At 38.6% G+C, this 15392-nt stretch overlaps 1 protein-coding gene across 2 annotated transcripts in view; it reads left to right on the top strand.

The window, feature by feature from the left end:
- The first annotated feature begins 731 nt into the window (after positions 1-731).
- Positions 732-15392, top strand: part of ARFGEF1 (ADP ribosylation factor guanine nucleotide exchange factor 1) — a 140150-nt gene continuing 125489 nt past the window's right edge. Inside the window, exon 1 of one of the 2 annotated variants that reach the window (XM_038579444.1) lies at positions 732-1343. In XM_038579444.1, coding sequence (XP_038435372.1) covers positions 1220-1343 — 124 coding nt within the window. In that variant the 5' untranslated portion in view covers positions 732-1219. The remainder of the gene's footprint in view (positions 1344-15392) is intronic. The other variant, XM_038579445.1, reaches the window with a different exon arrangement.

Genomic DNA, 15392 nt, shown 5'->3' with positions numbered 1-15392 from the left:
CCTGACTGCATCTTAGTATGAAAAGCACAGACACACGGAGCTCTGAGGCACTCCGTCAAATCAGAAACGTTTACCTGTTGGCTTAGCTTTAGACTCCATTCAGGAGGGATCTGAAATCTATAGAGTTTAACCGAGGACTCTGACAGAGATTTTTTTTTTTTTTTTTAAAGTGAAACATGCCTGAATCCATGGCAAATTGGTTCTAGTTTACTCTTGCTAAGAGAGACTCCTCCTTGAGGTGGTCGGAGGTCGGAGGGCACGAGCCTGGACAGCAGTTTCGCACATCGGGTAAGGAAATTTAGCGCGGCAGGTGGAAGCCCTGAGCTGCTGAGAATGGGCGATGCGGCTGCCTCCGTGACCCCCGGAGCAGAAAGGACTGCACTTCCACTCATGGGATCTTCAGGAAGTCGGAGAAGTGGAGGCAGCGTAGCCTGGAGTCCTTGCCACCTCGCGGAAGTCAGGGTGCCCGGGGTCCTCCGCCCTGAGGTGCGCGGAGCCGCCGGGAGGTGCCCGGCGCCGCAGGACGCCCGCCACGCCCCACGCCGCCCTGCAGGCGAACGCAGGAGGCGGCGAGGCCCCGCCGGGCCACCGTAGCGCTGCGGCTCGGGCCTCTCCTCCCGCACCGCCCTCCGCCCCCAGCCTCCCCGCGCCGCGGCAGCTCTGGGCAGGCAGCGCCGCCGCCGCCGCCGCTTCCTCCTCTGCAGCCGTTCGGCCGCTGCGTGACGCGTCGTTTCCTCCCAACATGGCGGCCGGGGCAGGTCGGCGGTGATGGAGGCCAGTCAGCGGCCGCGGCGGGTGCTAATCCCCACAGTAGCCAGGGCAGCCGTGCTCTCTCCGGGCTTCTGAGCCGCCGCCGCCGCCGCGTCCCTCGGCTCCCGGCAGGCGGCCGCCCGGGCTGGGCTCCCTCGCCGCCCCTGGGCCGGAGGGGCGAGTGAGGGGGGGTTGGCCGGGAAGCGACCCCAGACCGGGACGAGCGGAGGTCCGACGGGCGCGGCCCTCTAGGGGCGGCCTCTCAGGGCTGGGGAAGACCCCGGGCCCCTCGCCCGCACCGCGGCTGCTCCCACCTGCCGTCCCTTCCTGATCCTGCCGCTGCCCTCCACGCCTCCTCTCCCCCACTTCCACCCCCTCTCTTTTCTCTCTCCTCTTCCTCCCGCTCCTCCTCCCCTCCAGCCGCTGGGAGCCGCGGGTCGGACGAGCCGCCGCCTCCTTCTCTGCGTCCATGTATGAGGGGAAGAAGACGAAGAACATGTTCCTGACCCGGGCCCTGGAGAAGATTTTGGCCGACAAGGAAGTGAAGAAGGCGCATCACTCCCAGCTGCGCAAAGCGTGTGAGGTGGCGTTAGGTGAGCTGGGAGGAGGCCCGGGGAAGTGGTGGGGGGGCGGGGGGGGGGGCGGCGCGGCACCCGCCCCGGGAGGTGGGGTCGTCTGGGGCTGCGGTAGGCCGGCGCCGCCGACCTCAGGGAGCCCGCGTGAAGCGCTTTGCTCGGCGGCCGGAGTTGACAGTAACTCGGCTGGATGCGGGGCAGAGACCGGGTGGAGGCGGAAAGGGCAGTTAGCTAGGCTTGGAACCGACTTGAGAGTAGGAGAGGATTTTGCTGGTGGACCGTGCGGTGCGGACAGGCTATCCCCCCTTTGTGATGAGCGGAAGAGGAGCTGTTGTTTATTAGCTTGGAAATTGAGGTGGAGCTGATTTGTTAAGATGGGGCGTGGGAAGGGTTCCGTATCGTAATTTCGATAACTTTGTGGTTCCGGCGTGGTACTTTGGGAAGATAGGCCGAAGTTGTTCCCTTGTTGACAGTCTTGAGGAGGAGTCTGCAAGAGGTGTACAGTCCATCCTGACATCTCTCTGCCTCCGCCACAGGAAAAACAGTGATGTTGTATGTGACTGGGCTGACCTGGAAGAAGACGACCAGAGAGAGGTTAAGGGGTGGGGGTGGCGATATAAAAGCGAGGAAGGAAGGGAAGCACCTTTAAATATGCTGGCTCTAGTGACAAGGAAGGGAGGGGTTTGAAATGGGGAAAATGAAAAAGACAATGACACCCACCAGCCACATGTCTGGACAGTGGCAGCTGCTCTCAAGCTTGAATTCTGATTTATAGTTCAGAGAGGAGATGTAGCGTACCGAAGCCTATAGCAGAGTAAATCCAAACAATACCTGTAGTGAGAACAGGCAGATGAGGAATTGTTAAAGGGGGAACACTGATCTATTGCATCCGTCAAAGATGAAATCTTTTAAGGAAAGACCAGGACATTTAACACAAAGAGGAATTCCTAATGCTTCTGTTTTAATTTTATAGCACTGGAAATAGACTATATCAAATTAACAAGAAAATGAAGCTTGTTAAACGGGCTTTGGGGAAAAAGTGTTCTTGAATGGAGTAAAATCCAAAATAGCTTAAATGCGTGCTGAAGTAAAAGGTGAAGACAGGAAAGGCCTTTTAATTATTAAAGTAGACTACTTTTTAATCTGCTACAATAAGCTGTACTGTTTTTCTTTCTTTCTTTTTTTTTTTTAGGTATTTTAAGGTAATGATTTGAAAGATACTACTGAAAAAATTTCATTAAAATATTTTTGAATCTTTGGTGTAGTGGGTTTAAGTTTAGTTATTTGGCCCTTCATGGATCAGCAGTTCATCTTTTTTATTCTTGTAGTTAATGGAAGACTGTTCTAGGTGGATGAGAAGACATTGTATAGTGATAAAAATTGAGTTTATATCTAGATACTAAAGGAGTAATTGTTACATTGGGGTGGGTTGAGGGAAGAAATGATTTTTAGAGTTTTTAAAAGAATTATGTCTAGGTTTATAATAACTTGCAGGCTAAGGAACTTAAGAGATTCAGACTAAAGTTTTAGTTTGAGACCAGATTTTCCATGCTAATTACATTTTTAATATATTATAGATATTAGACTGACAAGATAGTGTTTTGTATACATATTTTTTTTCCTCTCCAAAATGCCAGTATAAGTTGAGTGTGTTTTAATAGAGAGTTCAGTGGAAGGAAAATCTGGGATCCTGGGATTAAATCCCAGTTCTGTTACAGTGCAGTATAGTCAAGGCTTTGGGCCTTCGTTTCTTCCTTCCTTGTAAAATTAGGATAGTGAACTTTATTATTGTACCGTTACATCCTCTCTAATGTTGTATGAACGTGAACGCACCGTTGTGTTAACTTGTGCACTGAGTATTCCTCCCCCTTTTGATTGCCGTCTTCAGAGATTGAGGGCTTATGGCTTGATCCTTGCTGTATCTAGATGTAGGAGCTACTGGGTAGTGTGTGTGCTAGCTATATGAGGAATCGTCTATTGCAGATTTTGCTGGTTTTACCTTTTTGCATGCCTTTTCCATTTAGTTAGGAGAAGCTTATTTATTATAAGGGATGTGACTACCCAGGCAGGGGCTAGGCAATGCAATACTTTATAAAAGATGTATAAGGTTTTTTCTCACATTTTATAAAAATTGCATCTAGTTTTCATGCAAAATCTCATTGAGCAATTTCAAGGTAGTTAATCCCTGATGAACTTTGTCTCTTCTTCTAGTCATCTATCTAAATTATTGCCACTCATAAATTGATAGGGATAACCCCTTTCATTTTTAAAGAAAGTAATGTTTTTGTTTTGTTTTTTTTGTTTTTTGTTTAGAAAGTAATGTTTTACAGTGAGTTGGTGTCTTCAAATATATATTGTCCCTGGAAACTATTATAAATCTCCTCTCTGCTCTTGGTTATTGAGAATCCAGACCCACTTTGGTCTCTTGATAATCTCTGTGGCCATCAAGCAGGATGGGAAGGTAAACTGGAATGGACTGGTTTGGTCATCTCAGATCTAGATTAGGTTATGAGTGGGTAGGACTTGTATGATGGAAGTATAGAAGCTAGTGCTATAATCCTTATAAATATACTTTCTAAATAACCTTTCTGACTACACCTGCCAGCATTCTTCCTCCTTCCCACCCCCAGATATTTATGGAGCACTACAGAGGAGCTGGAGGAAGATGGACAATTAACAGGAAAGTATATAGTATGTCAGACTTTCAATCCTTTTGTGTTTTAAAGTTACTGGCAGATGAGATTTCAGAAAACTGGTATTCAAAATTCAGTTACCTTTTAACAGTGGCCAGTTACAGTTTTTCTGTAAATAAATCATAGTTCACCACATATTCTTAATAAAATGTTTTTTGTTTTTGTTTTTTTGTTAAAGCTTTTAGCAAACCTTATCAAGATTAGGGGAGATTTTACTTTATTAAAACAAAATACGTTCCCAAAGATCGTACAAAAAGGAAATTACATTTTATTTTCACAAAAAGAAAAGTAAGGAAAACTTTAAAGGGTATGCAGATTATTTAAAATTTTTGTCAAATTATCTTACATTTCAGGACTTTATTTTAAATAATGATTTAAAAAAAATATTCTCATCTGTATTGTTATAATCAGTGTGAAGTCCACAGGCCCAAGAACAGCTCCAGGTTGCCCTCTCTTGGTACCTGCCCGGCTACAGCTCTCTGCAGCTAAGAGTAAACTCTTCCAGGCTGCCCTAGCTTAGCTTGATCCATTCCTGCTCTCTAGAATCCTGAATTAAAAATAGTCTGGCCATCTGCTGGCAGATGAGACAACAGCTGAGCTATTTTTAGTTTCAAAGCATTTAGGATTGTTGCAGGATCGGACTTGAAGGTAGCATTGTTTGTCTCACGGGAGGGTACATTTGGGCCATATTCCAATGTGGCCTCTAAGTTTCAGGAGTTTCTTTGATTTTAGAGCAGTGACTAGTTAAGCTTCCGCTTCTAACAGATATCAATGAAGATACTCTACAAATGTTAGGATGAACTAGTTCAAGGTTAGAAGCTGGCACTGTTATGGAATAGAAGTGAAAAAGGTTACCACAAGAAGGTTTTAGAGGCAAGGGAGGCATGCAGGGGCCATCATAAGGGTGAGATCCCTTGAGATATGGGAGAATGATGGAGAAAAAGAGGACTTGTGAGGGAAGTAATTTTTATATTAGACAACATATGAATTTGTGTTGTTTATCATATCCTAAAGTGATCCTACTGATTTAGTTCTTTTAATAGTCTGTTACCCAAAATTATAGTTATCCCCAGAAATACAAATATAATATTTAGTCTAAAAATTTACAGCACTTCTTTCTGTACCTCCAATCCTGCCCTTATTTTGGTTAGCAGTGTTGCAAAAAGGGATATATAGGTGGAGAGGAATTACTTGCGTGCTGTTTACCCTAATTTTATGCTACTTTTGGTAATAATCAATTTTTGTTACTCTTCACCTTTTAAGGAAAAAAGTGATTCATTCCCAAGTTATATCCTGCAGTGTCCCTTTTAATTGTAATTTAAATCAATTAGCAAGTCTCCTTTTAAACCTTTTAAACCTTCCTTGATATTTAAGGTATAAGGTGTTTTCAGTAAGTCAGGCTGACAGAATTTTTGCTATAGCTAGGATAAAAGAGTAATGAATCAAATGATTGATGAAAAGATTCTATTAAATTTGAGTGAAAAAATACATTTGGGTTTCAGTGTATATTCTTTCCATTGTGGAGATTTACAATGCATATTAACATAGTTGAGATTCTGAAAAGTCCTCTAAGAAAGATATCTGCTCTATTTGCTTATTGAAGTTTTTCTTATTTGACCCTTTTCAGTGTCTTTTAACACTTCTGTGAAACATTGTTCCTTGGAATTTATTTTGGGACCCTATTCAAGGGAAAGAAAAGCCCTAATTACTGATAACATAGAGATACAATAGACACAGTAGCCCTAAGTATAGATGAGACTATTCTTCAGAATAGTCATTGTGTTTTGGGAAGCAGCTCTGTTGACAGGTAGGAAGAAGAAAGTCAGAAATAAGGAGCAGTTGGGAAGAGTGGTATCCCATCATAGGACTGTTTGCTTACTAGCTCTCTCTGTTTCCCATCCCATCCTATGGAAAGCAACTAGTTGTCTCTCCTGATAATATTTAACTTGTAGAGAAACGTCTGTGTGGTAATTGTTTTTTCAAAGCAGAATAAAAATATATTGTGAATAGGAAATAATCTGGGGGAATATTTGTCATATTCCTTACAAAGTGGAGGAGGAGATATTTGAAAAGGGAAAAAATACATGAAAAGATTGTCACCATTCAAATTTAGGTGTGTTCTTCATCTAGATATTGATTGAGCTAGCCAGATAATTGTGTGCCAGATACTGTTCCAGTGCTGGGCATACAGTGCTGAACCAAACATGCTTTCATGGAACTTACTTGCTAGTTCATGGAGGCTAACAGTAAAAAACAAATAAACATGGATTGTTGGATTGTTATTTGCTGAAGCAGTGGTTTAGAAGGGTAAAGGGAGAATGACCCAGGAGTGTAGTTTTAGATAGGGTTGTCAGTAAAGGCCTTTCTATGAGGTGACATTTCAGCAGAGAAGTGGAAGAAGACAGAGATTTAGCCTTTCAAATACCTGGATGAAACAAAAAGAGGTAACAATAAGACAAGTGTATGCGTGGTACTTTCCAGGAAGAAAGGAGGTTTATGCGGCTGGGGAAGAGTGAGAAGATAGTGGTAGGAGGGGAGAGTGACTTTGGATTTTATTGTATCTATGATAGAAGCCACCCGGAGAGTTTTGTGTGAGAGAATGATGTAGCAGATTTACATCTTAAAAGGCTCACTTTGGCCTGAGATGGTAGTGATTTAGGCTAGGCTGATGGGGGCAGTGAGAATTGGTTGCTTTTTGGAATATATTTTAAAGGAGTCCATGGGATTTGCTGACGGGTTGCTTGTATGACAACAGTCTTGTACAGAGCTACAGGATTCTTGGAGAGGGCATTCAAAATGATGAGGGAATACCAGGAGAGAAATAGCCTTTGGGAAATAAGTTCTAATAAACATTTTCTTCTAATCCTTTATATGTATATGTAATTTTTTAATGATAGAATTTCCTGATGATAAAATAGGCTACTTTCTAATTAGAAAAGGACACAATTAAAATGATAGGATATTTCCAACTGAGAATGCACAAAACAATTTCAAATTTGAGTTGTTAGGTTTTTTTCAGTGAAGTTTTTTCCTAAGAGAACAAACTTTCACATAGTTAATAAACAACTGGCCTAATCCCATTTTAGAATAGAATCTTTGCATATTTATTTGTTTATTATTATTATTTCTTAGATTTATTTATTTATGTATTCATGATAGACATAGAGAGAGAGAGAGAGAGAGGCAGAGACACAGGCAGAGGGAGAAGCAGGCTCCATGCCAGGAGCCTGACGCGGGACTCGATCCCGGGACTCCAGGATCGTGCCCTGGACCAAAGGCAGATTTAAATTAGTTGAGGATCTCCAGATGAAATCATTTTGGATTTAGGGTGTGTCTAAATCCAGTGACTGGTGTTCTTATAAGTGGAGGAAGGGACGGGGAGATACATGAAGAAGGCCATGTGAAAATGAAGGTAGAAATTGGAGTTATACTGCCATAAATAAGCCAAGGAACGCCTGTAGTCACCAGAAGCTAGGAAGAGGCAAGAAAGATTCTTCCTTGGAGCCTTCAGAGATACTGTAGTTCAAATATCTGAGCTCCAGAACTGTGAGTGCAAATTTCTCTTGCTTTAAGCCACCAAGTTTGTTAATGCAGCCCTAGAAAACGAGTGGAAGTTCCCTTTCCTAACTTTTCAGACCCAGTTTGATTTGAGTTGCATTTATAGAGTATACCATATATGTGTTTAAAACAGTCAAATGCAGTCTTTGGCTGATTTCTGTTTCAAAAATCTAGAAGACAATTATTCTGAGGCTTCAGTGTGTGTGTCTCTTGAAAAAGTTCTTTATAAAAGGGTCCTGGGACCAAGTATTTAAAAGGTTAGTATTCTTTTAGTATTTCTGTTTTGCTTAAATTTAGACTTGATATAACTACATTGGCCTATATATAGTCTTGTTATTTTCTCATCCAGGAAAGATTGTGAAAAAAATCTATAAAATATTTCATATCACATTATTACCTCTGGCAGTATCTTTAGAAAAATTCACATGGGGCAGTTGATATTTTTCTCACAAGTTTGAATCACTTAATCAGCTGTTAAATAACTTTATCTATCTAGAACCTTGCTAAGAAATGAAATAATAAAAATATAAGCTGACAGTAAGTATCATGTCTTCACTTCCAGGTATTCAGAGGAGAGTCCAAATGTCTTTACGCTGCCTGTTTATTTTTAATTATATATAAGTCCAATGAATTTGGCAGTTTATCCTTCTTTATTTGTTGTAAATAAAACCTTTTCTTCAAACCACTTTCAAAAGTAAAACTGGGGAAAGATCATTTGTGACACTGCTAAGTGAAGATAGCCATTGCTAACCTTAAAAAAGAAATTTGTTGATGTATAATGTACATAATATAAAATCTGCCCTTTTTTGAAAAAATTTATTTCATCTTGACACCCTGTATGAGGCTCAAACTCACCCAAGATCAAGAGTCAAATGCTCTTCTGACTGAGCCAACTGCATGCCCAAAGTCTGCCCAATTTAATTGTAATGATTTTTATTAAATTCATTGAGTTGTACAGCCATACCATAATCTAGTTTCAGAACACTTCCTTTACCTCAGTAAGATCCCAGTGCCAGTTTATAGCTAATCCCTGGTGTCACCCCCAGTTCTAGGTATTCACAAATATATTTTCTGTGTCTAGATTTGCCTTTTTTGTATATTTCTTGTAAGTATCATCATACATATATAGTCTTTTGTGTCTGGCTTCTTTCACTCAGCATGTTTTTGAGGTTCATTCATGTTGTAGCATGTATCACTGTTTCATTTCTTTTTATTAATGAATCGTATTCCAGAGTGTAGATGCACCACATTTTGTTTATTCACCAGTTGATGGACATTTGGGTTGAATGAATAATGCTGCTGTGAATATTTGTGTGTAGGTCTTTATGTGGACCTAAATTTTTCTTTTGTATAGTTACTACCTAGGAGAGGAATTGCTGTGTCATATGATAAACCTTTGTTTAACTTTTTAAGAAACTAAGCTTTTTTCCAAAGTGGCTGTACCCTTTTATATCCTCATCAGCAGTGTAGGAGGGTTTTTCATACATCCTTGCCAGCCAAAAATTATTACTGTCTTTTTTTTTATTTTAGCTGTCTTAGTTGACATGAAATTATTTCTTTGAAACACTATTAACTTTTTGAAGTGTTTTTTCTAGACCTTATTCTGACAACACATACCACAAACACACATACGTACACATACACTCACAGATGTATTCTTCAAAAATTGAGCTCATTAATTTTGTAAGGCAAGAGTAAGAAGGAAAAGAAATAGCTTATATTTATTGTTTACTGTATGCCAAGTTCTGTGCCTATTACTTTATTGTCTTTATCTCAGTTCGTCCTCCAAACAACCCTATGTGTTTAGGTGCTATGATTATCTGCAGTTTGCAAAAGAAGAAACTGAGGTTTAGAGCCTATGTTTGCAGAATTAGAATATGAATGAGTCTTTTTGGCCCTAATGCGGTGCACCCCTCCTGCACCCTTACTCATAAAACTTTTTTTTTACAATTAACACATTACAAATAAGGAAAGAAGGACTTCTATGAAAACAAAGCTACTCTTAAGAAAGAGAAGGGGAGGAGATGCCTGGGTGGCTTAGCAGTTTAGCTCCTGCCTTCGGCCCAGGACATGATCCTGGAGTCCCAGGATCGAGTCCCACATCGGGCTCCCTGCATGGGGCCTGTTTCTAACTCTGCCTCTCTCTCTCTGTGTCTCTCATGAATAAATTAATAAAATCTTAAAAAAAAAGAAGGGGCAAAATACGTAACAACTATCTCACAACAGTACAGAGAAATAACTGCTTTCTATATTTCAGTGACTCTCAAGGCTCTTTACACACTATATGTTAATAATAGCATCGTTGAGTCTGTCATACAAAAAATCATTTTATTTGGTGTTTTGCTTAAGTCAGCCAGATTTATATGTATTTCTGTATATATAATATTTTAAACAAAATTTTAAACTAAGATTTTAATACTTTAAGCCATTTGGAAAACTCACCTGTTCTGTGACACTCTTAAAGATTCTGGTGGGGATCCCTGGGTGGCGCAGCGGTTTGGCGCCTGCCTTTGGCCCGGGGCGCGATCCTGGAGACCCGGGATCGAATCCCACGTCAGGCTCCCGGTGCATGGAGCCTGCTTCTCCCTTTGCCTGTGTCTCTGCCTCTCTGTCTCTCTCTCTGTGTGACTATCATGAATAAATAAATAAAATCTTTAAAAAAAAAAAAAAGGATTCTGGTGATCTTTTATGGTACCTGAGTTCCTCATCTTTTAAAAATATTCTTACTTTTTATCTTAATATTTTGTAGCATTTTCAAATCATTTTAAAAATTGAAATAAAAACAAAATCTTATTAAAATGTTATAGGAAGTAAGACTTTATTACCTAAAAATAACTGGTTGTATATATCTCATTGTCTTCATAAGCATAAAATTATTGTGGGGTACCTGGATAGCTCAGTTGGTTAAGTGTCCACCTCTTGATTTTGGCTCAGGTCGTGATGTCAGGGATCTTGTCAAATCCAGCTCTGTGAGGTTCTGCGTTCAGCAGGAGTCTGTTTGAGATTCTCCCTCTCCCTGCCCCCCCCCCCCCGCCGTGTGCGCATGCTTTCTCTCTAAAATAAGTAAATAAAACTTAAGTAAATATAGTTATTGTGTAATTGTCATAATTTTCAGTTGTATGATCTCATCATTTCATATGCATTTTCTATATATGTATTTTGTCTTCCTACCAAGAATTTTAATAATGTTTTAAAGTATGTTTTTAGTTTAGGAACATTCACTTTTAAATTTTGCTGTACAAATGTTTCTTATATATATATTTGTGTGTATATATATTTATTAATCCCTGCAAAATTTATTGTTATGTATGCAGAATTATTTACATTAAACACTAAGGTTGAGTTCGCTGGGTGAGAGTATGGTCATTTATGGCTCTTGTTCCTCAGGTAGAATTGTCATAAATGTACTCTTACTTGTACTGGGTGCAAGTATATAGCTGACTACTGAGGAAAATAAGACCGGAATATTCATTCTCTTTAGGTTGATTGATTTTTGACTTATTTTTATGTAACCATTGCTTTTCATATTTCTTTTGCAATTTTTTTTCCTGTTCTAAAAGTAGAAAATAAAGACCTAAAACTCCCCTTTATAAATCAGGATATGTATACTTTTGTTTTCTATAGATTTTTACTTTTTTGGTGCTTATTTTCTTGAATTTATTAGGATATAGTTGGAGGTATTTAATAGGTTCATTTTCTCCCTGTGAATTGATAGGTGGTAAAAAAGTTACAAAGTTAGAAAGCATTTTATTACTTCCTATGCTATTGATCATTCTCATTTTTATTAGCATAGTACCTAACACGGTATCTGATGGGGTTGATTAGTCCTCGTTGCCTCCTATTTATTTTTTTTATAATGTTGCTTGAATTTTCCCCCAAATTTTACTTTTTGTTCTTTAATGTTTACTTTTAGCATTTTATTAATGTAATGGTAAAGTCAGCCTTTCTTTCATTTTATTTTTATATGTAAGATAAAAAGTGTTATAGTTGGAAAGAAGTTGATTATTTTATGTATTTTGTTGGGTTTCTGCTTTATTCCGAGTTTTAATTCTTACATAGTAATTGAGAGTGTGTTCAATGAATTCACAAGCCAAAGGTTATTTGTAATTTCTAATGTGCTTGTATGTTTAGAAATGAAAATGGAACCACAGTTTAATAGTGAATAGAAATAAAATGTAGTATATGTTGATACCAGTTAATAATTAAATTAACAATACTTAACAATTAAACTTTTAAAATATGTATCAGTGCCCAAAGTAGGTATTTTATTATGATTAGAGAACAGAGGTTTTAGAGTGGATACTTTACAACTATTTTGCTACAAGACACACGGACAGAAATTAAACTTAACAGAAGGTATTTGTTTTTATAAAGCAGTGATGAATCTCTATGCTTGTATATATGACGCGAAAGCTATTCTCTCTGTTCTCACCCCAACCCCATTTCTGTGGCTGTTGGAGAGGACTCTTGAATGGCAAATTAGGAAGAAAGGTACTTTTTTTGGTTAATATACACACTTCTTCACTTAAAAAGTCAACAAATAGGCCAAAGTATGGTATCTTAAACTTATTTATGTGATTATGTGTTTATATATTTGTTGAGTTATATTCCATTGGAAATAGTTAAAACAAGTATTTCTTCAGTTTAGTTAAAACAAGTATTTCTTCAGTTTATAGTTTTCTTTTACATTTCAAAAAGCATATTGGATTAATATTCCAAAATCTGATTTCCCTATAAAAAAAGGCATTCAAATTATCCTTACAATTATTTTTGTTTGGTTGGTTTCTCTTGGTTTGAATGAAAAATGTCTTTAGGTGGATGCCAGGGTGGCTCAGTGGTTGAGTGTCTGCCTTTGGCTCAGGGCGTGATCCCAGTCCTTGGATAAAGTCCTGCATCTGGCTCCCTGTGAGGAGCCTGCTTCTCCCTCTGCCTATGTCTGTCTCTGCCTCTCTTTGTGTCTCTCATGAATAAATAAAATCTTTAAAAAAATGTTTTTAGGAAAGATTAGCCTTTTTCTGGTTTATTACAAAACTAAAATAATATGAATATTTACTGAGCAATTTTAAATTATATTTAAAATTGAGTATCCCTTGAATTTTCTTTTTTTAAAGTTTCCCTAAATGGTTTCTACAAATTTGGTCTCATCAAATACCACTTATAAAAAATATAAACAAATAAATGACAGTGAGGACTGATTCATCAATCAGATAACCATTTCAGGCACTATGCTAATTTAAATTGAGAATTGACTGACGAATAAGATGTGGTAAAATGTCTTTGAAAATGCTCATTGAAGTTTTCTGTCTTTAACATTTATTAAAATTATGTGGTCTTTGCCTAATAGCAAATAAGGAGCTTTGATTGCCACTCATGCATGCCTAATGCTATTCTGTGTAATTAAGATCTCTTATTAGTTTGCATGACTAAAATTTCTTAATGTAAACTTTTTGTTGATCCATTAATGTCCCCAAATATTTTGTCTAGGATAGTCACTGTTAATAATTTGGCTTTCTGGGAGATGTATAAGAAAATAAAAATATCTTTGAGTTTGGAAATTAAATGTCAAGCCTGTTTGCTTTTCCTCAGTTTTCCATGTTTGTTTTTTAAACTTTTATCCTGAAGTTTTCACTTAAAAAAGTTATCACAATATTTCAGTTCCTTTTTTTGCAACCACTCCTTTTATGTTTATTTCCTACCTGATCCTTCTTATCTCTCTTCCTCTTTTCAAACCTCAGAACCTGTGAGCATCGACATATTAATCCACTCTTGATTAATAAAGACATATTTTATTTTTTATTTATTTATTTTTAAAGATTGTATTTATTTATTCATTAGAGACACAGAGAGAGAGGCAGAGACACAGGCAGAGGGAGAAGCAGGCTCCATGCAGGGAGCCTGATGTGGGACTCGATCCCAGGACTCCAGGATCACACCTCGAGCCAAAGGCAGATGCTCAACCGCTGAGCCACCCAGGCGTCCCAATAAAGACATATTTTAAAGCAATTGAGACAATTTAAAAATCATCAGAAAGTAACCACGCACCTGGTAGTATCTCTTGATATGATCTCCCAAATGACCACTAATTTGTGGAAATGAAAGAAGGTTCATTCCATTGTGGAAAACCAGATTAATGGCAGTCCATTACTAGGTCTGGGAGGAATGAGAAGAAGGTAAGATAGTGAGAGATATCCTAGGTATCTAACAAAGCTGTCTAACATAGGGATAATTCTTTTTTCCTAAATGAAAAAATGATTAATTTGAAATTGCAAACAAAGTAATAACCAGAAATGTATTGAAATGGTTGCCCTAAAGAAACACCTGTGCATACGAACTGCCATATTCTAGGAAGAAAAAAACACAATGTAAAGAGATTCTTATAAGTCTCAATCTACAGATATTATTTAAAATTAGGGGTAAAAAAAATCCCATAAATATCTAGGCAGAGAAAATAAACTTCCAACGAAGGAATTGTAAGTTTAAGATTGCAAGGGAGAATTTTACCCTAGGTAAACTTAAGTAATAGGAATTTGCTGAAAATCATAGAACAGCAACAGCAACTCTGCTAATAAAGTCAAATATACTGTTTCATTATTTTTTTAAATCTATGCCTTAACGTGCTTCTCTGTCTTTTTTTTCCTTGTTCCTTAATTTCCTCTCCTTTTCCTGTCTCTTTCATCTATATCCACTCTTTTCTCTCATTCCCTGTATTTCAAATAGTATTTTTCTTCTTTTTATTTCAATAACTTCTAAAAATTGTTAGAAAATAATCAGACATGTTGTGAAGATATCTGTACAAATTTATCCATCATTGTGCTCTCTATAATTATTAAAAGTTCAAACTAAGTTGTCAGCAATATGGGATTGTTTAAATAAATAATAGTATTTGGAATACTACAAAGCACTGAATAGTGACATGCTGGAAATATATTCATTTATATGGGAAGATCAGGCTTCATCACTCATTAGTTTATGGTAAGAAAGTTTTGTTTTTCAGTTAATGCCATCATGCTCTTTCTTGTTTTGATTACTCAAAATGGAGAAGGAATAACTGATCTCAAACAGACTTTTGGCTAGGAACTACTTATAATTTATGTCTCTGGTAATCTAGTGAATATCATATAAGAATTAAAAAGTCTTTCTTAGAAAAGTCCATTGGTTACTGTATCTTTGAAAACACAAAGGAAGCCTTAGTTTTCACCTCAGATAAACCCTAAGCTACGAAAAATTTACAGGTTTTAGAAGATCTCCTTTCCATGTAGGGTATCCATTGTAGCCTTCTAATAAATACATTTAGTAAAGGTATGAAAATTGATTGAATAGAGGTTTCTTGATATTTATAAAGGTCTATTAGTGGTATAAACTTCGTCTTGCAAATTCTTAGGTCTACATCTATGTCTACTAGAGTATTGGAAGGAAAAGGGCTCCCAGAGCAGTGCCCACCTTGCCCTCTAGGTGTGTTCTGCTTCTGCACGGCCTCCGGCCTGCTAGTCTTGGATGCTTGACCCAGCTCAGCACTCAGGGCAACTTACAACTCTGCCTGGTCCTGGGCCATGAGGTCAGGGAGGGGCTGCTCATGGTCTAGGCAGACCTCCCTTTAGTTCTTAGAGGACAGAAGGTGTGACCTGTGTGCCAATTACCTTCCATTCAGTCCTGTGGATGACTGGGGTGGGAAGTTGTAAATAAATGCCCTGTGGCATTTGTTGTCAGTTCTCAACAAAACAAAATAAAACCAGTACAAGTGGGCCTGGGCAGCTTAAACCACTGTTGTTCAAGAATTAACTATACAGGGATGCCTGGGTGGCTCAGCAGTTGAGCA

Source organism: Canis lupus, chromosome 29, assembly GCF_011100685.1.
Source record: "Canis lupus familiaris isolate Mischka breed German Shepherd chromosome 29, alternate assembly UU_Cfam_GSD_1.0, whole genome shotgun sequence".
NCBI classification, from domain to species: domain Eukaryota; kingdom Metazoa; phylum Chordata; class Mammalia; order Carnivora; family Canidae; genus Canis; species Canis lupus.
The sequence above is the reverse complement of the archived record's forward strand: the minus strand, read 5'-3'. Positions and strand labels throughout refer to the sequence as shown.